General features: G+C 52.0%; 1 protein-coding gene and 2 pseudogenes across 1 annotated transcript; 2 read left to right on the forward strand and 1 right to left on the reverse strand.

The window, feature by feature from the left end:
* The first annotated feature begins 7,651 nt into the window (after positions 1-7,651).
* On the forward strand, positions 7,652-7,747 carry GL50803_00t0051 (tRNA-Gln; annotated as a pseudogene).
* Positions 7,748-8,781: 1,034 nt separating this feature from the next.
* GL50803_00114535 (Kinase, NEK) lies at positions 8,782-11,892 on the forward strand (the record flags this gene model as incomplete). The annotated part of the gene is made up of 1 exon (XM_001704975.1): positions 8,782-11,892. One exon carries the CDS (start codon positions 8,782-8,784, stop codon positions 11,890-11,892), a length of 3,111 nt encoding a protein of 1,036 aa, XP_001705027.1.
* A 957-nt stretch (positions 11,893-12,849) lies between these two features.
* On the reverse strand, positions 12,850-12,945 carry GL50803_00t0050 (tRNA-Gln; annotated as a pseudogene).
* Between the last annotated feature and the right edge of the window lie 8,607 nt (positions 12,946-21,552).

Here is a 21,552-nt window from a genome sequence, read left to right on the forward strand (position 1 = left end):
CGCCTCCATACTGCAACTAGCAGGGTAGCTCTGCCGCAAGTGCCGAACCTCCCCAAAGAGAAGAATATAGTGATGAGACATCTGGATCTCTGCACATTCTGAGAGCCTGGCTTGAGATACTAGCTGCTGTGCCCTTCGGTATCTCTGTGAAGCAACGGGCACTGCCACGGTGCCCGTTCACTGTCCCTGTGCATTCTTCGGCACGTGACAAAAACCACACAAAAGAGGCTGCTACTGGCTATGATATTGCCGATAGAAATTCTGACACCATTTACTTCGACCGAGTGAAGAGCGCAGGCCCGCTTCTATTCTCTCATAGAGGAACTTGGCTCTAGAGCTTTGATCTCTGTTCACACCTATTGGCCCCTGTGATCTGGCTTTTGTTCGGGGACGCGCAGATAGACCGTTTACAATAGATCGCGTCCGCGGCTTCTAGCCTTCGACAAAAGCTTAGCGACCGCCCAAGTATGTCCAAAGGACAATAGCAAAGAGAAAGCATACATGCTCAGATACACGGTCACACTGGATGTACTCGACTTGCCTGACGACGGTGATAACCCAGCCATTCAAGCAGGGAATACTATGACCGCGAGTATAGAAGAAGCACCCTATCCAAGGGTCTACACTTGCTGATGGCACGGTGGTGCCCGTCCAACCACTTTTCTGATCCGGACTGGAGTCCCTGCCCACCTCTCTGCGCTGCATGCTCTGTTATGCAAGGGTCTCTGCACAGAGTCCGCTTGCTCGGTAGGACCGGCCAGTCCAGCAAGGCCGCATGTAAGCATCAGTAGAGCTAGCCTTCTACCTTCTGCATCGATAAAGATCCGCCTTGAAAGGAGATGGATCGGGTACTAGAAGAGTAGACTGTCCGTCGAGATATCCGCGTCTTGAATTCCGTGGCACTATAGGTAGTGACTCTCGATCTCGATCTCGGTCACGGAAGACCGAGAGGAGGAGTGGCCCTCGCAGAGAAATCACCGAAAAGGCTGGGCCGCAACAGCGTTAGAAGCTACATTGCACAGCCTTCCAGCGTATGTTCAGCATGTCACCAGCGACGACTAGCGGGGACTACAAGATGGCGCGCTGCAGCAAATCTCGGCCTGCCGTCAGGTCTCTTGGGGCCTGGGTCTGACATGTGCGCATCAACATCAGAAGGATATGCATGCGTACTACAAGGGCCTAGAAAAGATCGTTGAGGATACTCTGCCGGGTATTAAAGATAAGAGGGAGCCATTTGCGAAACTAGCGTGCACGTAATATAGTCGGGTGGGCACATACTGGATACCTGTTAAGAGAACGCTGCTTTATGCTAACGCATTTTTGGGACCACAGAAGAGCACTTCGGACGATTCTAATAAGGGCACAACCATACTCGTCAGGGCTGGCAGATGCTTCTCTTAAGTCTAGGCACTTCGAGACATCTCAAGCGATCGAGCAAAGAGCTCTGGGATTTTGTACTAAGGTTATGCTTAGACTGAAAGAGGCGAAGGAAGGATCCACAAACCATAGTGTTGTCTGTTAATAGAAGGATGCCTTGGGCAGACTCTCTAGAACATCTATCAGCGTGTATCAAAACTGATCTGCAGCATAGTACGGCTTAATTTTAGGAACTTCTGTCCAGGCTATGGCATGCTAAATATAGTCACTACGTAAGAAGATTGGTTTTCAGGGTACCACATTGCGCGCAATACACAGTGTGGTTCATTGGAAAATTTGTGTCTAATCATTGTGGCAACAGGGCTTCCATCTTGGTAGGTCATTGTCTGGCCAGTAACAAGACTTGCTTTCGATTCAGAAAAATGAGCGTCTAGGAAAAAATCGCGCACTCCAATGTGCATAGACACTCCGCCCGGCCTATTTTCCTGGGCAGAGCCACCTGTTGGCGCCTGCGTTGCATATGCCAGAGTTGGAAGGGGCCTCGAAGAAGCCAGCAGCTCACCATGGCTATTGCTGAGGAGCTGGATCGGATCCTCTGTGGCCTGTGCTATGCTAGGGAAGAACAAGCTGAGGGACGCAAGATCTTAAGCAAGGGCCCGTTGTTCTTACCGCTACGACGGACTACATTAATCATTACGCTTGAGCCTTGATTACGTCCTTAAAGCAATACTATAGCATAGCAGCAGAGACTGTGAGAATGCTAACTGACCCTAGTAATATATGCTATTGCTAGTGCAGCCCCAGGAGTGACGTGTCCTTTCTATTCTGCTATGTTACTCTGCACTGTTGCGTGTCACTTCCCACGTCTGGGGCCATGGATCACAGCAGCGAGCCATTGGGCCGCTCGAAGATGTGCTTTAATTATTCCGAAGGTGCATGGCCTTCGTTATCTGTCTGGATCAGTAGATGAGCCAATATTCTGGCCATTGCGGCTAAAAGTTCCCACATGATCTTTTGTGACCCAACAGTACACGACCAGTAGACAGCCAGATGGGTTATTGCCGGTCCATTCTCCACCCTGGGCTAGATGGGCGCGCATCCTCAGCAGAGTGGGCTCCCCTGGAACTTCTGTGGTCTCAGATCATTTAGAGCATTCTGGGAGCATCCTTGATTCAAACTTGCATTAGACAAGCACGAACCGTTACATGACTCAGAGGATCTCTAACTGCTCGACTACCCTACAACCAATGGTCAAACAGGCATTACAATGAGCGCGCCGGAATATCGGTTAATAGCTGTAATAATTGTGTCATCGATAGTCATCTAGAACGCTACGCTGCAGCTAACATCAAGGAACGCACTTCTGGAAGTGCCGCAGCCCGTTCAGCCACGGCTTCTGCTACCCTCAGGCCTAGTCAAATTGCTTCGCCAGGACAGAGAGTCATATGACTCCACAGTAGGTAGCTATGCGGCTCTCACCAGGACACTCGGCTTAGGCCAGCAACTGATTCAACTTCCCTAACACGGGAACGCATGTTGACCCACTTCGCAATACGCAGTATGGCATCTTTTGAGCGTCGTCTTTGCACTTTGATGCACGGGAGAAAGCTTCCTGTTTCTGGCTAATTGGCACAGTGTTCACCGTACACTACACCCAGACCCTGCTTAGTTTCTGTGCATAACGCTTATCAGTGCTAGCAGGCGCAATGAGTCTGCTATGGGCCGGGCATTCGTGGAACTGTAGACTGGCACAACGATATTCCAACCGCCGTATACTTCTGTGGTCAGAAGGCCTGGACAAACATACGAACTAAGCACCGTCTCTTAGGCGTTACTGCAGTAGCAGATCGGGTAGAGAGGACGGGAGGAGACCTGGGCAGAGAATCAGACATGGATCCAATTGAGTTTGGCTGCAAGGGCTATAAAGACCGGGATCGTACAAACAGCAAACGAACTTCTCCAGTAAAAAATATGCAAGACGAAGCATGGGCCTGTGGGAGGGTGCCACTCCTATGGTCAATTACGATTAGCTTAACTCATTAGGATGAATAGGACAGTTTCTTCAATGTAGCCCGCCTAATGAAAAGATAATGTGCTAAATACTGCTCCACAAATAGATTTGTGTAAGCAGCCATGCGTGGCGTAAGGTAATTACTTGTAAACAGATACAAGTAGGGAGATACGTTGCTAATTTTAACGGCCTGACTTTGCGGAAGGCAACTTAATACCTGTTATGCAGGGGGCAGCTGACTGATGATTTATGCAACCCTGTATTTGGAGAAAGATACCTTGTGAGGGTCAGATAGTTTTCAGCCATACGCAATCTGACACCAACCGGTAGATCCTCTGATTCTATCGCATTCTGGTCTACCTCTATCTCTTTGCGTCTCTTCCCATTACCTGGACGGCCTATCTTTTTGGATACATCATGGCAGCTTTCTAGGCCTGCAAGATGCCTCAAAGTTTCTGCTTGAAACTATAGTAATTCGTACCTCTCGATGACGGTGCGTACTAGAGCTGAGTACCAACTACATATTGTGGTGGTTGTCAACGGAAGCGATACTCTGCGTAGTATCTCTTAAGCTTGCCGTAACAGGCCCCATAGATATAAAGGCCACATGTAGTCTCCAGAGAAGCCCTTGAAAGTATCTGTGTTTGGTGACACAACGCACCAGAAACGAAGGGGAACGCCAAAGCGTCGTATGTTGAGTCGAAATAAGCCAATCTAATGGCTAGGGGTTTGGAGGCTACTTGATGCATTAGTCGTACACGGATAACAAGGAGATCGGGCTTTCATGCGTACAGGAGTCACTATCTCGGTCAGCTACTGTCTTCTATCGTTTGGCTCTAGGCCCCTAGTCTGCACTCATTATGAAGGGCCCCCTGCATTCGCGGTATAGGATTTGCTTTGTGTTCAAGCCATTGTGATCCTTATGGATCTGCTGTTGAGGAAGACCGAGCGAGCAGCCACTAAAAACCATAATAAAGAAATAGGGTCTGTGATCTTTCCACGCAAGCCACCGCCACCCTGGGCAAGCGGGTATCTCCCACCCTTGCATGGCTGAGATCCACAATCCACAATCCAGAATCCAGAAATTGAAATCTGAAGTCTGAGATCGGATGTCTTCGATCTCGGCAGGAGGAGAAGAAGTTTTGTTCTGCCGCTCGGGAGTCTCTGCTGCTTCTCGCGGTGTCTTCTGAGGATTCATCCCATCCTTTGGCTCGTCGGGGTCACTACCGTTTGGCACCAGTGAGCACACACTATCTCAGGGTCCTGCGTCAGTCGCGACGGCAAGCTTGGCCTTGAGGGAGCAGCTGACCCTGGTCATGTACTCCAAGGTCTTGGTTCTCTATGATGAAGATCGCATGCCATGAACTTCGGGATATCAACCTCTAGTTCTTCGAGGTGCTTCTTCGTCTTCTCACGGATTGTATCATCGGTCCCGAGTATGATCAGAGGGTGCGCTCCCCGTGCGCCTCTATCTTGGAGTCATAGTACGCGTTTGTGGATGTCGATGGAGCACTCCCATGTGTTGTGTCGGGGAAGAGGCTCGGCCCTCTGCTCATGGATCGCAGTGCGCTCTTGCAGGTGGTCCGTCACTCAGCACGAGATCATGTCGACGCTCACCCTGTGCAGTGCGTCTAGCTCAGTGATGTGTGGGCTCCATCCATCCTCGCATCACATGGTGTGCTTGGGGTGATGCTTCGGTCTGTCGAGGCGTCATCCAAAGCATCACGAGCGATCGGGACCGGTTCGCCGTTAGGCCGTCTCTCTCTACAACCGGCGCCCGTCTACTCGAGGGTGTCAGGCACTGCCAGCTGCTGTGGCAGATGCCCGGCAGGTGGCCCAGGTCACCACTCTTCGGTGCGGGCAGGATCAGTCCACTTCTGTCAGCCAGACACTCCAAGGATCCCGACTTGCCTGTCGAGGGATTCACATGGGTCACGTGTGGGTCCATCCTGGCCAGCTTGGCGAGTGATTGGTGCCATCACTGGCTTCGGCCCTCGGTTGTCTTGGGGGATCCTTGAGACCGGCCAGGAAGGAGGCCTCCTGCCCCTCAGTGCTCCTACACCCAGTGCTGACCGTCAAGCCATGTTGCTTCGCCAGGCCTGTCGCCTCTGTGACTGTCCCCATCGCGTCACTGTCGTCAATATAGACACTGAGTGGGGCATCTCCTTCAGTTCCTGGTGAGCAGGTTCTGTACCACGCCGCACAGAAGCATGCGCAGGGCCCTGAGGGACCGAGTCCAGATACCTCGTGTGTCGCGGCCGAAGGAAGGCCTCGACGCAGCTCCTCGGGATGAGGGGTACACTTGCCTGGGCGAGGCCGTCTGCTGTTGGGGCTCTCGTTATGTCGAGCAAGACCGCTGTGCCCATCAGTCTGCGTCTCCCTGCACCGTGCGAACGCCGCCCATGTACATCCAGTGGAACGCAGTCTGCTAGGTCTCGAGGAAGGCCAGGGTCTGGGTCTCCAAGCGGCTCGGGACTACCTTGTGAAGCGAATCATGATCGTCTGCTGATCGTGGTTGTCCTGTCCCATTCTTGGGGAAGGGCCAGGCGGAACCGTACGGAGCACGCATCCCATCCTATGGATCGCACTGAGGATCTCGTTGAAGGCCTGTTTAGGGGCCCCGGAACGCCTGCACCCGGATGGACTCGCCAGCGCAGGCCCGGGGACTTCGAGCCCCGCGGACTGGCCGTCCGTGCTCTCCGATGGCTGAGGGGGCTCTTGTCTCTCAGGGGCCAGGCCGTCCTGATCCGGCCCTCTGGATAGCAAGGTGCTGGTCGTCGGTGGCGCTGTCAGGGTGCAGCTCCCCCTCGAGGCGAGGCAGAGGCTGCAGGCCGGGCAGTAGGATGGTGATGCCGCTCCTCCGCTTCCCCGCTGTGTGAGCGAGGCGCGTCTCCTCGGCTCTCGACTGGAGCTCTGCGGGGTGGTAGGTACCCTCCCCTGAGCACGTTCGCACGACGGGTGCTGAAGAGGACGTCCTTCTCTATCCCCGTTGCCCCACTCAGTAGCACCCTACATCCGGTGTCTGTGCTGTAGTGCGTCTGGACGGCCTCGCCGCGGAGGGTCTTCGCGCAGGACAGGCACGTGCTCTTCCGCTCCTACTACTTTGGCGTTCGCCCGGTGCCGCTCCAGCGCAGAGTGCTCCTCTCCGTCAGGTTCCTAAGGTCCTCGTTCTCGCTGTGATACCTGATCTATCCCTCTTGAGGGGTGGGGTTCACGGTGCACTGGTGCGTGTCCGGGGCGACGTCTCCCTTGTAGAGTTCTGCAGGTTCCACGACCCTCTGGGGATAGCCAGCGACTGGGACCCCTGTTTGAGGCTAGGGCTGGCCTGGCTCCACCGGGCCGCGAACAACTCAAGGGCGCTCTGGTGTTGCTGGTCTCTCAACCGCACAGACTTGGCCTGTCCTGGCAGATAGTTGGGGTCGTCCCTGAGCGCCTCCGAGGAGTCTGGGAAGCGCTCCGGTCCGATGCTTTCTGTCCGGGGCATCATGGCAGGCAATGGTGAGGGCCCACGCGGGACACCGCGCTCGGGCGCCGAGACCTGGTGCGTGGGCTGGCACCGTCTGTCTGTCGCAAGGCTGCAGAAGGAGCTCAGACGGAGAGGGTTTCCCAAACGTGTTGCTCGAGGCCCTTCGAGAGTCGAAGGAGGCGTGATAGGAGACGCAGAAGTGGCCGAGTGGCTCCTCGTGCTGTGGATGATGTAGGAGGTCCTCAAGGGTACAGGCCCGTAAGTGAACTCCGACATTCGTGAGCCAGTTCGTATAGTCAGTGATTGACCCTGTCGGGGCCAGGTGGTCTCCTGGAGAAACGGTCATTGAGAGCCTTGCCACCACGCAATCGTTCTTTGACACAGGGAGGTTCGGTGGGGGGAAGAGAATGTGGGAGTTCCCTTACTCTCGTCTCCTGGCCTCTTCGTTCACGTTGCTGGGCGCTTTCTTGGCGTTTCGCTCCAGGGTCCTAGGGACCTTCCTCAGTGGCGCCTCATGGGAGCAGTCGCGGATTTATTGCTTACTGGGGACTGGACATCGGGGCCGTCAGCTTTCTGTTTGGGCTTCTTCTCCCGCCGGAACTGGACGACGTCTGATTTCTGAACTCTGGGTTCAGGTCTTGGCTGGAAGCAAGCAAAGGCCTGCTTGCCTAAGGTGGTGGTGGCTTGCACGGGAAGATCACACTCAGACAGCAGGTGACAACCTCACCCCAATGAAACAGAGAGAGTAAACCTTTTATAATAAAGAACTAGCCTTCATTATCATCGGCCGCTCGCTGTGGGGCGTGGTGCAGCGGGAGCATACTGACACTTGACATATTTGGCCGGTTTCCGGTTGTTGAGTCACGACCCGGGTTCGACTCCCGGCGCCTCAGTTGTTCGCCTTTTCCCCTTCTGTCCTTTCTCCGCATCCCTGAGAGGCCACGTTTTAATCTTATTAACCTTAATAGGTGCCCAGTCCACAGGTCGGCGCCTCTGCATGCGGCGAGAAGGCTACTAGAAATCGCCGGTAATGCCGATCATTCCAACCTGCTCTATGGCGCGGCGGTAGCAGAGCCTGTCTGCGCCACGGCCACCCATCACATCGCAAATTGCGACTACTCGTTAAGGAGCAGCGCTTCTGGAAGTATGTTTGCATGGAAGTGGCCACGCTGCAATGATCTCAAGTCCCTAGGATTGCTCTCTTTTCAGGACAGAACAAAGTTACGGAAGATGAAGCCAGATATGCTGATGAATTCTGCAACAGACCCCTTGTGTCTGTAAGCAAAGCATCGACACCTATGTGCTCTGGGCATTGTGATATGAGGCGTAGAAAAGCCGCAATGCATCCCAAGTCACGGTGTATTGCTCTCGAACTGCCCGCTTAGTTACTCCACGACGTGAGGTAACATATGGCTCTTCACGCTTATATACTAATCGGTGTAAAGTCGCGCTACAGAACCTCTGCGCTAATGTTGGCGATCTCCTAAAACCGCAACCCACCAGTTGAGGCAGCGAGCCTGAAAGCCAGACCACCATGGTATCCCGGCGTGTGCTGTGTGCCGCTTGCTGAGGCTTTCACTATGGATTCTGTGCTCAAGTGGAATCGTACTCACCTTTACTTTGAGCCGGCCGAGACTCCGTGCCCTAGCCACTGCAGGCTAGAATAGTACCCCGTCGGCCGGCCGGGCGGAGAGCACCTAGCTACATGAGTCGTTGCCTTAGAGAATTGGTATACTGCTTTGTTCAGTCATTCTTACTACTTTGTCGTTTTCAAGTAAAACATGCTTTAAATGGCTCTGGTAATTGTAATGTGTTCCCAACCGTAAATATTACTTGTTAGCTTTCATTTTCGCAAGTATCTAGCTTCGACATTTTTGTACCATTACCATCGAAAATAATTTGAGTAGCTTTGCTTTCATAAAAATCCATGACAATGCACGACCCTGACCAGCTGAGTCAACCAACTGAACCCCTACGAGTGGACCAATGTAATCCTGTGGCGTGCGGTGTCATTGGAACTGTTTATTCTCTTAAAAATTATCCTGACGCTGTGGTCAGGGAAATCAAAATCGGCGACCTTCCTCCGGATATTATGACAGCTTTGGAGACAGAAATAGACATTCTGCCTCGACTCGCACATCAAAACGTGCTTGAGTATCATCAAGTTTTAACAGCCAAGGATGTAGTCTACATTTGCTTACCCCGTTATTGTTGGACCCTCTCTGCAATAATTGCTATTTCCGATATAAAAAACAAGCGTTTTTCCGAGCAGACTGTCTGCATTATATTTGGTCAGATTGCTTCTGCTCTGGCATATCTCCACGATCCAAATAAATGTGATATCAAGGGAAATCCCCTCCCAGTCTTTATTCACCAGGATCTCAAGCCAGACAGTATCTTGGTCAGCGCAGACGAAACTCAATATGTTATTACAGACTTTGGATTCTGTAGAGAAGACCTAGATAGAGGATCTGTTGTTTTGGGTGTGCCTGAATATGCTGCTCCCGAGGCGCTTATTCTTAAAAAGTATACTTCTGCCTCTGATGTATGGAGCTTAGGCTGTATTGTTTATGAACTTATAACTTTAAAAAGGCCTAACTTTGTAGGAACTCGCAAACCAGCCGAAGTTTTTGTCGATGATTGGAGTCCTAACTTAAGTGCTATCAAGAGTACGTTTCTGAAAGAAATGCTCAGACGCATTTTTGTTGTTAAGCCTGAAAATCGTGTCTCGGCTAAGGAGCTTGCAGAAATACTTGAGACGTGGAAAAGCTCACGCTATATAATTAGAGAGCTTAAGCACAAGGAGCAACAAATAAAGTGGAATCAGATGCTCATCGATCGTTCTAAGAGATTAGAGGAAAATTGCAGACAGTTGAAAGCAACGCTAGAAGATTCCAAAGCAGAAGTTAGAAACCAAATAGATACTATAGCTAAACTTGAAAACCAGAGTAACGAGTCTTCTTTGAGAATTAAACTATTGGAAAAGGAGATTGCTACCTTGAGAAGAACTATAGCATATCTAAGTCCCACTACTGAAAGCGCCTCGTCAACTACTCTTATAGATGCTGTGAAAAACAATAGTATTGATTCAGTTAAGTCATTGGTCCAAAACTTAGAAGGACTTGGCCTCCGTGACGCTACGGATACGACAACTCTTATGTGCGCTGTTCACCAAGGAAAGTCTGAACTTGTTGAGCTTTTGGCAACTCTAAAAATGGGACTGCAGGATAATAATGATAGAAATTCTCTTATGCATACTGCGATTCATGATTATCTCCAGGTTTCCAAGATTCTTCTCCCACATGAAACAGAGATTAAAGATGGCAACAATAACACAGCCGCGATTCTCACTGCAAAGGAAAGGCATGGAGATATTGTGGATCTTTTCACTTTCTTGAACAAGGATGGTACTACAGCGCTTATGCAGGCAGTGCTACAAAATAATATTAAAGCAATAGATGTCCTCATTCCCCTCCAAAAGGGCGCCAGAGATAATAAGGGCATGACGGCACTAATGTATGCTGCTGCGAATGGTCATACAGATGCCGTGCGTTTTCTTCTTGAGTACGAGAAAGGAATAAAGGACAAAAATGGTCATAATGCACTTTGCCATGCTCTTAAAAATAATCACCTAGAAATTGCTAATAGTATTCTTCAGCATGATGATCCTACTGACACCGAAGGAGTTACAGCACTTATGCGAGCAGCCGCGAATAACAATGTAGCAATTGCAAGGCTACTTTTGCCAATACAAAAATGCCTAAAAGACAATAAGGGAGCAACTGCACTCATGCACGCAGCTAAAGCAGGTAGACTAGAGATGGTTGACTTGCTCGCTGAGTACGAGTCCAAGTGCAGGGATAATAATGGTCAGACCGCACTTATGTATGCAGCTTCTAATGGCTATTTTCAAGCAACTAAGGCTCTTCTAAAGTACGAGGTACAAATGAAGGATAATTATAATAACACTGCGCTCTCCTTGGCTATTAAACACAGACACACAGAGATAACTAAGCTTCTTCTTTGGTACGAAAACGATCCTTCTTGGACTGCTCTCATGTGCGCTGCGGTTACTGGTGATTTTGAAACAGCTAGGAGGCATATCAGTGAAAGAGATCTAGTGGACAATAATGGGAGAACAGCTTTAGATCTTGCTAAGGAAGCAGGACATGGATCAGTTATTGAAATTCTTGACCATCTGGATGAAAAGGGTTTTACAGCTCTCATGCGGGCTGCTGCGCAAGGAGACCTGGATATGGTAAAGGTTCTCATTCCTGTTCAGAAGGGCATGCAAACTGTTACAGATGGAGAATGCTCTTGTAAAAATGATAAGTACTGGTTCAATAAGGGCACAACGGCACTTATGCTTGCTGCCCACTATGGTCATGTAGACATTGTAAAGGAGCTTGTGAAGCATGAGTACAATGTGCACGATACTCGTGGCCGAACTGCTCTCATGATAGCCGCTGCATGGGGGAAGATTAATGTTGTAAGGGATCTTATACCTTTTCAAAAAGGGATGCAAACCACTGGTGATGGAGAATACGAAGCTGGGGAGCAGGGATTTTGGTTTAATAAAGGCTCTACAGCACTTATATTTGCCTCAAGACATTGCAGACTAAACGTTATCAAAGAACTTATAGAACATGAAAGCCGAATGCATGATGAGTTTGGTGGAACCGCTCTCATGTGGGCTGCACGACATGGACACACCCAAGCTATTTCACTCCTAATGGAGAGGGAAGGTCGAATGCAGAATGAACGAGGGTGGACAGCTCTGATGTGGGCTGTGCATAGTATTAAGTTAGAGGCTGTGAAGCTACTAATAGAGTATGAAAAGGGAATGAAGAGTACACGTGAATCAGAAACTATTCAGCATAATTCAAGCAGTCTTTCTGTTATTTTCAATGTAATACCGGACTCCTTTCCCTCGGGCTCAACAGCACTTGCGATAGCTAAGAAATGCAGCAAACTATTCGTTGGAAATTATCACCCCATTATCAATCTTCTTTCTCAGTATCCTGAAGAACGTTATTAGCCTTTTCGATAGCAGCGTCAATCCTCCACTTCGAGACATCAAAAAACATGCTGAGTTCGTTAGCTTTGGTTTCTCTGCCTTTATTAAAGCTATAGCACATTTAAATAGAGAAGTGTTGAAGTAGTTCTCTAAGGCAACGACTCATGTAGCTAGGTGCTCTCCGCCCGGCCGGCCGACGGGGTACTATTCTAGCCTGCAGTGGCTAGGGCACGGAGTCTCGGCCGGCTCAAAGTAAAGGTGAGTACGATTCCACTTGAGCACAGAATCCATAGTGAAAGCCTCAGCAAGCGGCACACAGCACACGCCGGGATACCATGGTGGTCTGGCTTTCAGGCTCGCTGCCTCAACTGGTGGGTTGCGGTTTTAGGAGATCGCCAACATTAGCGCAGAGGTTCTGTAGCGCGACTTTACACCGATTAGTATATAAGCGTGAAGAGCCATATGTTACCTCACGTCGTGGAGTAACTAAGCGGGCAGTTCGAGAGCAATACACCGTGACTTGGGATGCATTGCGGCTTTTCTACGCCTCATATCACAATGCCCAGAGCACATAGGTGTCGATGCTTTGCTTACAGACACAAGGGGTCTGTTGCAGAATTCATCAGCATATCTGGCTTCATCTTCCGTAACTTTGTTCTGTCCTGAAAAGAGAGCAATCCTAGGGACTTGAGATCATTGCAGCGTGGCCACTTCCATGCAAACATACTTCCAGAAGCGCTGCTCCTTAACGAGTAGTCGCAATTTGCGATGTGATGGGTGGCCGTGGCGCAGACAGGCTCTGCTACCGCCGCGCCATAGAGCAGGTTGGAATGATCGGCATTACCGGCGATTTCTAGTAGCCTTCTCGCCGCATGCAGAGGCGCCGACCTGTGGACTGGGCACCTATTAAGGTTAATAAGATTAAAACGTGGCCTCTCAGGGATGCGGAGAAAGGACAGAAGGGGAAAAGGCGAACAACTGAGGCGCCGGGAGTCGAACCCGGGTCGTGACTCAACAACCGGAAACCGGCCAAATATGTCAAGTGTCAGTATGCTCCCGCTGCACCACGCCCCACAGCGAGCGGCCGATGATAATGAAGGCTAGTTCTTTATTATAAAAGGTTTACTCTCTCTGTTTCATTGGGGTGAGGTTGTCACCTGCTGTCTGAGTGTGATCTTCCCGTGCAAGCCACCACCACCTTAGGCAAGCAGGCCTTTGCTTGCTTCCAGCCAAGACCTGAACCCAGAGTTCAGAAATCAGACGTCGTCCAGTTCCGGCGGGAGAAGAAGCCCAAACAGAAAGCTGACGGCCCCGATGTCCAGTCCCCAGTAAGCAATAAATCCGCGACTGCTCCCATGAGGCGCCACTGAGGAAGGTCCCTAGGACCCTGGAGCGAAACGCCAAGAAAGCGCCCAGCAACGTGAACGAAGAGGCCAGGAGACGAGAGTAAGGGAACTCCCACATTCTCTTCCCCCCACCGAACCTCCCTGTGTCAAAGAACGATTGCGTGGTGGCAAGGCTCTCAATGACCGTTTCTCCAGGAGACCACCTGGCCCCGACAGGGTCAATCACTGACTATACGAACTGGCTCACGAATGTCGGAGTTCACTTACGGGCCTGTACCCTTGAGGACCTCCTACATCATCCACAGCACGAGGAGCCACTCGGCCACTTCTGCGTCTCCTATCACGCCTCCTTCGACTCTCGAAGGGCCTCGAGCAACACGTTTGGGAAACCCTCTCCGTCTGAGCTCCTTCTGCAGCCTTGCGACAGACAGACGGTGCCAGCCCACGCACCAGGTCTCGGCGCCCGAGCGCGGTGTCCCGCGTGGGCCCTCACCATTGCCTGCCATGATGCCCCGGACAGAAAGCATCGGACCGGAGCGCTTCCCAGACTCCTCGGAGGCGCTCAGGGACGACCCCAACTATCTGCCAGGACAGGCCAAGTCTGTGCGGTTGAGAGACCAGCAACACCAGAGCGCCCTTGAGTTGTTCGCGGCCCGGTGGAGCCAGGCCAGCCCTAGCCTCAAACAGGGGTCCCAGTCGCTGGCTATCCCCAGAGGGTCGTGGAACCTGCAGAACTCTACAAGGGAGACGTCGCCCCGGACACGCACCAGTGCACCGTGAACCCCACCCCTCAAGAGGGATAGATCAGGTATCACAGCGAGAACGAGGACCTTAGGAACCTGACGGAGAGGAGCACTCTGCGCTGGAGCGGCACCGGGCGAACGCCAAAGTAGTAGGAGCGGAAGAGCACGTGCCTGTCCTGCGCGAAGACCCTCCGCGGCGAGGCCGTCCAGACGCACTACAGCACAGACACCGGATGTAGGGTGCTACTGAGTGGGGCAACGGGGATAGAGAAGGACGTCCTCTTCAGCACCCGTCGTGCGAACGTGCTCAGGGGAGGGTACCTACCACCCCGCAGAGCTCCAGTCGAGAGCCGAGGAGACGCGCCTCGCTCACACAGCGGGGAAGCGGAGGAGCGGCATTCACCATCCTACTGCCCGGCCTGCAGCCTCTGCCTCGCCTCGAGGGGGAGCTGCACCCTGACAGCGCCACCGACGACCAGCACCTTGCTATCCAGAGGGCCGGATCAGGACGGCCTGGCCCCTGAGAGACAAGAGCCCCCTCAGCCATCGGAGAGCACGGACGGCCAGTCCGCGGGGCTCGAAGTCCCCGGGCCTGCGCTGGCGAGTCCATCCGGGTGCAGGCGTTCCGGGGCCCCTAAACAGGCCTTCAACGAGATCCTCAGTGCGATCCATAGGATGGGATGCGTGCTCCGTACGGTTCCGCCTGGCCCTTCCCCAAGAATGGGACAGGACAACCACGATCAGCAGACGATCATGATTCGCTTCACAAGGTAGTCCCGAGCCGCTTGGAGACCCAGACCCTGGCCTTCCTCGAGACCTAGCAGACTGCGTTCCACTGGATGTACATGGGCGGCGTTCGCACGGTGCAGGGAGACGCAGACTGATGGGCACAGCGGTCTTGCTCGACATAACGAGAGCCCCAACAGCAGACGGCCTCGCCCAGGCAAGTGTACCCCTCATCCCGAGGAGCTGCGTCGAGGCCTTCCTTCGGCCGCGACACACGAGGTATCTGGACTCGGTCCCTCAGGGCCCTGCGCATGCTTCTGTGCGGCGTGGTACAGAACCTGCTCACCAGGAACTGAAGGAGATGCCCCACTCAGTGTCTATATTGACGACAGTGACGCGATGGGGACAGTCACAGAGGCGACAGGCCTGGCGAAGCAACATGGCTTGACGGTCAGCACTGGGTGTAGGAGCACTGAGGGGCAGGAGGCCTCCTTCCTGGCCGGTCTCAAGGATCCCCCAAGACAACCGAGGGCCGAAGCCAGTGATGGCACCAATCACTCGCCAAGCTGGCCAGGATGGACCCACACGTGACCCATGTGAATCCCTCGACAGGCAAGTCGGGATCCTTGGAGTGTCTGGCTGACAGAAGTGGACTGATCCTGCCCGCACCGAAGAGTGGTGACCTGGGCCACCTGCCGGGCATCTGCCACAGCAGCTGGCAGTGCCTGACACCCTCGAGTAGACGGGCGCCGGTTGTAGAGAGAGACGGCCTAACGGCGAACCGGTCCCGATCGCTCGTGATGCTTTGGATGACGCCTCGACAGACCGAAGCATCACCCCAAGCACACCATGTGATGCGAGGATGGATGGAGCCCACACATCACTGAGCTAGACGCACTGCACAGGGTGAGCGTCGACATGATCTCGTGCTGAGTGACGGACCACCTGCAAGAGCGCACTGCGATCCATGAGCAGAGGGCCGAGCCTCTTCCCCGACACAACACATGGGAGTGCTCCATCGACATCCACAAACGCGTACTATGACTCCAAGATAGAGGCGCACGGGGAGCGCACCCTCTGATCATACTCGGGACCGATGATACAATCCGTGAGAAGACGAAGAAGCACCTCGAAGAACTAGAGGTTGATATCCCGAAGTTCATGGCATGCGATCTTCATCATAGAGAACCAAGACCTTGGAGTACATGACCAGGGTCAGCTGCTCCCTCAAGGCCAAGCTTGCCGTCGCGACTGACGCAGGACCCTGAGATAGTGTGTGCTCACTGGTGCCAAACGGTAGTGACCCCGACGAGCCAAAGGATGGGATGAATCCTCAGAAGACACCGCGAGAAGCAGCAGAGACTCCCGAGCGGCAGAACAAAACTTCTTCTCCTCCTGCCGAGATCGAAGACATCCGATCTCAGACTTCAGATTTCAATTTCTGGATTCTGGATTGTGGATTGTGGATCTCAGCCATGCAAGGGTGGGAGATACCCGCTTGCCCAGGGTGGCGGTGGCTTGCGTGGAAAGATCACAGACCCTATTTCTTTATTATGGTTTTTAGTGGCTGCTCGCTCGGTCTTCCTCAACAGCAGATCCATAAGGATCACAATGGCTTGAACACAAAGCAAATCCTATACCGCGAATGCAGGGGGCCCTTCATAATGAGTGCAGACTAGGGGCCTAGAGCCAAACGATAGAAGACAGTAGCTGACCGAGATAGTGACTCCTGTACGCATGAAAGCCCGATCTCCTTGTTATCCGTGTACGACTAATGCATCAAGTAGCCTCCAAACCCCTAGCCATTAGATTGGCTTATTTCGACTCAACATACGACGCTTTGGCGTTCCCCTTCGTTTCTGGTGCGTTGTGTCACCAAACACAGATACTTTCAAGGGCTTCTCTGGAGACTACATGTGGCCTTTATATCTATGGGGCCTGTTACGGCAAGCTTAAGAGATACTACGCAGAGTATCGCTTCCGTTGACAACCACCACAATATGTAGTTGGTACTCAGCTCTAGTACGCACCGTCATCGAGAGGTACGAATTACTATAGTTTCAAGCAGAAACTTTGAGGCATCTTGCAGGCCTAGAAAGCTGCCATGATGTATCCAAAAAGATAGGCCGTCCAGGTAATGGGAAGAGACGCAAAGAGATAGAGGTAGACCAGAATGCGATAGAATCAGAGGATCTACCGGTTGGTGTCAGATTGCGTATGGCTGAAAACTATCTGACCCTCACAAGGTATCTTTCTCCAAATACAGGGTTGCATAAATCATCAGTCAGCTGCCCCCTGCATAACAGGTATTAAGTTGCCTTCCGCAAAGTCAGGCCGTTAAAATTAGCAACGTATCTCCCTACTTGTATCTGTTTACAAGTAATTACCTTACGCCACGCATGGCTGCTTACACAAATCTATTTGTGGAGCAGTATTTAGCACATTATCTTTTCATTAGGCGGGCTACATTGAAGAAACTGTCCTATTCATCCTAATGAGTTAAGCTAATCGTAATTGACCATAGGAGTGGCACCCTCCCACAGGCCCATGCTTCGTCTTGCATATTTTTTACTGGAGAAGTTCGTTTGCTGTTTGTACGATCCCGGTCTTTATAGCCCTTGCAGCCAAACTCAATTGGATCCATGTCTGATTCTCTGCCCAGGTCTCCTCCCGTCCTCTCTACCCGATCTGCTACTGCAGTAACGCCTAAGAGACGGTGCTTAGTTCGTATGTTTGTCCAGGCCTTCTGACCACAGAAGTATACGGCGGTTGGAATATCGTTGTGCCAGTCTACAGTTCCACGAATGCCCGGCCCATAGCAGACTCATTGCGCCTGCTAGCACTGATAAGCGTTATGCACAGAAACTAAGCAGGGTCTGGGTGTAGTGTACGGTGAACACTGTGCCAATTAGCCAGAAACAGGAAGCTTTCTCCCGTGCATCAAAGTGCAAAGACGACGCTCAAAAGATGCCATACTGCGTATTGCGAAGTGGGTCAACATGCGTTCCCGTGTTAGGGAAGTTGAATCAGTTGCTGGCCTAAGCCGAGTGTCCTGGTGAGAGCCGCATAGCTACCTACTGTGGAGTCATATGACTCTCTGTCCTGGCGAAGCAATTTGACTAGGCCTGAGGGTAGCAGAAGCCGTGGCTGAACGGGCTGCGGCACTTCCAGAAGTGCGTTCCTTGATGTTAGCTGCAGCGTAGCGTTCTAGATGACTATCGATGACACAATTATTACAGCTATTAACCGATATTCCGGCGCGCTCATTGTAATGCCTGTTTGACCATTGGTTGTAGGGTAGTCGAGCAGTTAGAGATCCTCTGAGTCATGTAACGGTTCGTGCTTGTCTAATGCAAGTTTGAATCAAGGATGCTCCCAGAATGCTCTAAATGATCTGAGACCACAGAAGTTCCAGGGGAGCCCACTCTGCTGAGGATGCGCGCCCATCTAGCCCAGGGTGGAGAATGGACCGGCAATAACCCATCTGGCTGTCTACTGGTCGTGTACTGTTGGGTCACAAAAGATCATGTGGGAACTTTTAGCCGCAATGGCCAGAATATTGGCTCATCTACTGATCCAGACAGATAACGAAGGCCATGCACCTTCGGAATAATTAAAGCACATCTTCGAGCGGCCCAATGGCTCGCTGCTGTGATCCATGGCCCCAGACGTGGGAAGTGACACGCAACAGTGCAGAGTAACATAGCAGAATAGAAAGGACACGTCACTCCTGGGGCTGCACTAGCAATAGCATATATTACTAGGGTCAGTTAGCATTCTCACAGTCTCTGCTGCTATGCTATAGTATTGCTTTAAGGACGTAATCAAGGCTCAAGCGTAATGATTAATGTAGTCCGTCGTAGCGGTAAGAACAACGGGCCCTTGCTTAAGATCTTGCGTCCCTCAGCTTGTTCTTCCCTAGCATAGCACAGGCCACAGAGGATCCGATCCAGCTCCTCAGCAATAGCCATGGTGAGCTGCTGGCTTCTTCGAGGCCCCTTCCAACTCTGGCATATGCAACGCAGGCGCCAACAGGTGGCTCTGCCCAGGAAAATAGGCCGGGCGGAGTGTCTATGCACATTGGAGTGCGCGATTTTTTCCTAGACGCTCATTTTTCTGAATCGAAAGCAAGTCTTGTTACTGGCCAGACAATGACCTACCAAGATGGAAGCCCTGTTGCCACAATGATTAGACACAAATTTTCCAATGAACCACACTGTGTATTGCGCGCAATGTGGTACCCTGAAAACCAATCTTCTTACGTAGTGACTATATTTAGCATGCCATAGCCTGGACAGAAGTTCCTAAAATTAAGCCGTACTATGCTGCAGATCAGTTTTGATACACGCTGATAGATGTTCTAGAGAGTCTGCCCAAGGCATCCTTCTATTAACAGACAACACTATGGTTTGTGGATCCTTCCTTCGCCTCTTTCAGTCTAAGCATAACCTTAGTACAAAATCCCAGAGCTCTTTGCTCGATCGCTTGAGATGTCTCGAAGTGCCTAGACTTAAGAGAAGCATCTGCCAGCCCTGACGAGTATGGTTGTGCCCTTATTAGAATCGTCCGAAGTGCTCTTCTGTGGTCCCAAAAATGCGTTAGCATAAAGCAGCGTTCTCTTAACAGGTATCCAGTATGTGCCCACCCGACTATATTACGTGCACGCTAGTTTCGCAAATGGCTCCCTCTTATCTTTAATACCCGGCAGAGTATCCTCAACGATCTTTTCTAGGCCCTTGTAGTACGCATGCATATCCTTCTGATGTTGATGCGCACATGTCAGACCCAGGCCCCAAGAGACCTGACGGCAGGCCGAGATTTGCTGCAGCGCGCCATCTTGTAGTCCCCGCTAGTCGTCGCTGGTGACATGCTGAACATACGCTGGAAGGCTGTGCAATGTAGCTTCTAACGCTGTTGCGGCCCAGCCTTTTCGGTGATTTCTCTGCGAGGGCCACTCCTCCTCTCGGTCTTCCGTGACCGAGATCGAGATCGAGAGTCACTACCTATAGTGCCACGGAATTCAAGACGCGGATATCTCGACGGACAGTCTACTCTTCTAGTACCCGATCCATCTCCTTTCAAGGCGGATCTTTATCGATGCAGAAGGTAGAAGGCTAGCTCTACTGATGCTTACATGCGGCCTTGCTGGACTGGCCGGTCCTACCGAGCAAGCGGACTCTGTGCAGAGACCCTTGCATAACAGAGCATGCAGCGCAGAGAGGTGGGCAGGGACTCCAGTCCGGATCAGAAAAGTGGTTGGACGGGCACCACCGTGCCATCAGCAAGTGTAGACCCTTGGATAGGGTGCTTCTTCTATACTCGCGGTCATAGTATTCCCTGCTTGAATGGCTGGGTTATCACCGTCGTCAGGCAAGTCGAGTACATCCAGTGTGACCGTGTATCTGAGCATGTATGCTTTCTCTTTGCTATTGTCCTTTGGACATACTTGGGCGGTCGCTAAGCTTTTGTCGAAGGCTAGAAGCCGCGGACGCGATCTATTGTAAACGGTCTATCTGCGCGTCCCCGAACAAAAGCCAGATCACAGGGGCCAATAGGTGTGAACAGAGATCAAAGCTCTAGAGCCAAGTTCCTCTATGAGAGAATAGAAGCGGGCCTGCGCTCTTCACTCGGTCGAAGTAAATGGTGTCAGAATTTCTATCGGCAATATCATAGCCAGTAGCAGCCTCTTTTGTGTGGTTTTTGTCACGTGCCGAAGAATGCACAGGGACAGTGAACGGGCACCGTGGCAGTGCCCGTTGCTTCACAGAGATACCGAAGGGCACAGCAGCTAGTATCTCAAGCCAGGCTCTCAGAATGTGCAGAGATCCAGATGTCTCATCACTATATTCTTCTCTTTGGGGAGGTTCGGCACTTGCGGCAGAGCTACCCTGCTAGTTGCAGTATGGAGGCGATGCTCTCAATTATCGTGCTGCGTATGGCAAGGACCCCCGAGATGCTCTCAGAACCTAAAAGGTTCTCTTCTGTGCTTATAGGGAGCCAGCAGGCCTGAGTAGTGCCGCTTGCGATGTTCCTTATAGCCCCAACTGCTCTCTCCGTCGTGCGAGATAGGCAAACCGGCAGAGGAGCCTCTTCTTTTGAAATCTAGAACCATCGGGCAGCCTGTACTTGGTCATCGAAAGAGTACGGGGAATCTGATGCTGCACCGAGAACTCTTAAGCAACTGCACAGAGCCTGTCTCTGTTGCGAGTCTCCGGTAGCTGTGACCAGCATCGAGGTACTCAGCACACTCAATGGCTAGGCGAACACACCGCTTGGCCCGAAGCATCTGCACGATCGCGCCTCTGCCATCCAGATCCCAGGCTCTTCCTACAAAGCTCGAGAGCAGGCTTTAGATAGCATGCTCCTATCGCTAGTCCGGGATGTCATCTGCCCACAACATACGAGGCTCGTCTCCTTCGAGTCCCCCGCTCTTGCAGCTGGCCTGGACAGACTAGAGGTCACCAGGGCAGCTCGCCGAGCCTGCTGTAACGCATAGCGCTAGAGGCAGGATGCTCTCCGTGCGTCGCCCGTCCGGCAACGGAGGCCGTCTTCGGCCTGCCTCGTCTTCTACGCGCCGGCGGACACTCAGCGGCGACGCGGGCCACCAGGGCGCTACGGCAAGGGCGTCCCCCCGCAGCAAGGGCCAGCAGGCAGAGGCCCGCGTCGTGAGGCGTATTCAGGAGAAGAGATCATCCTATGGCGGGACATGTGACTATATCATTTTCACGTGACAATGTCATCTTTTTTGTACCACCAAGGTTGCAGATCCATTAGTGCGTCTACTTTTTCTTTGTTAAGGCAAAACCTCATTGGCTCTTGAATTCCTTAGCGAATTTCCTTTTCACTTTGTATATTATTAACGCACA

This window comes from Giardia intestinalis, chromosome 5, assembly GCF_000002435.2.
Source record: "Giardia intestinalis strain WB C6 chromosome 5, whole genome shotgun sequence".
NCBI classification, from domain to species: domain Eukaryota; phylum Fornicata; order Diplomonadida; family Hexamitidae; genus Giardia; species Giardia duodenalis.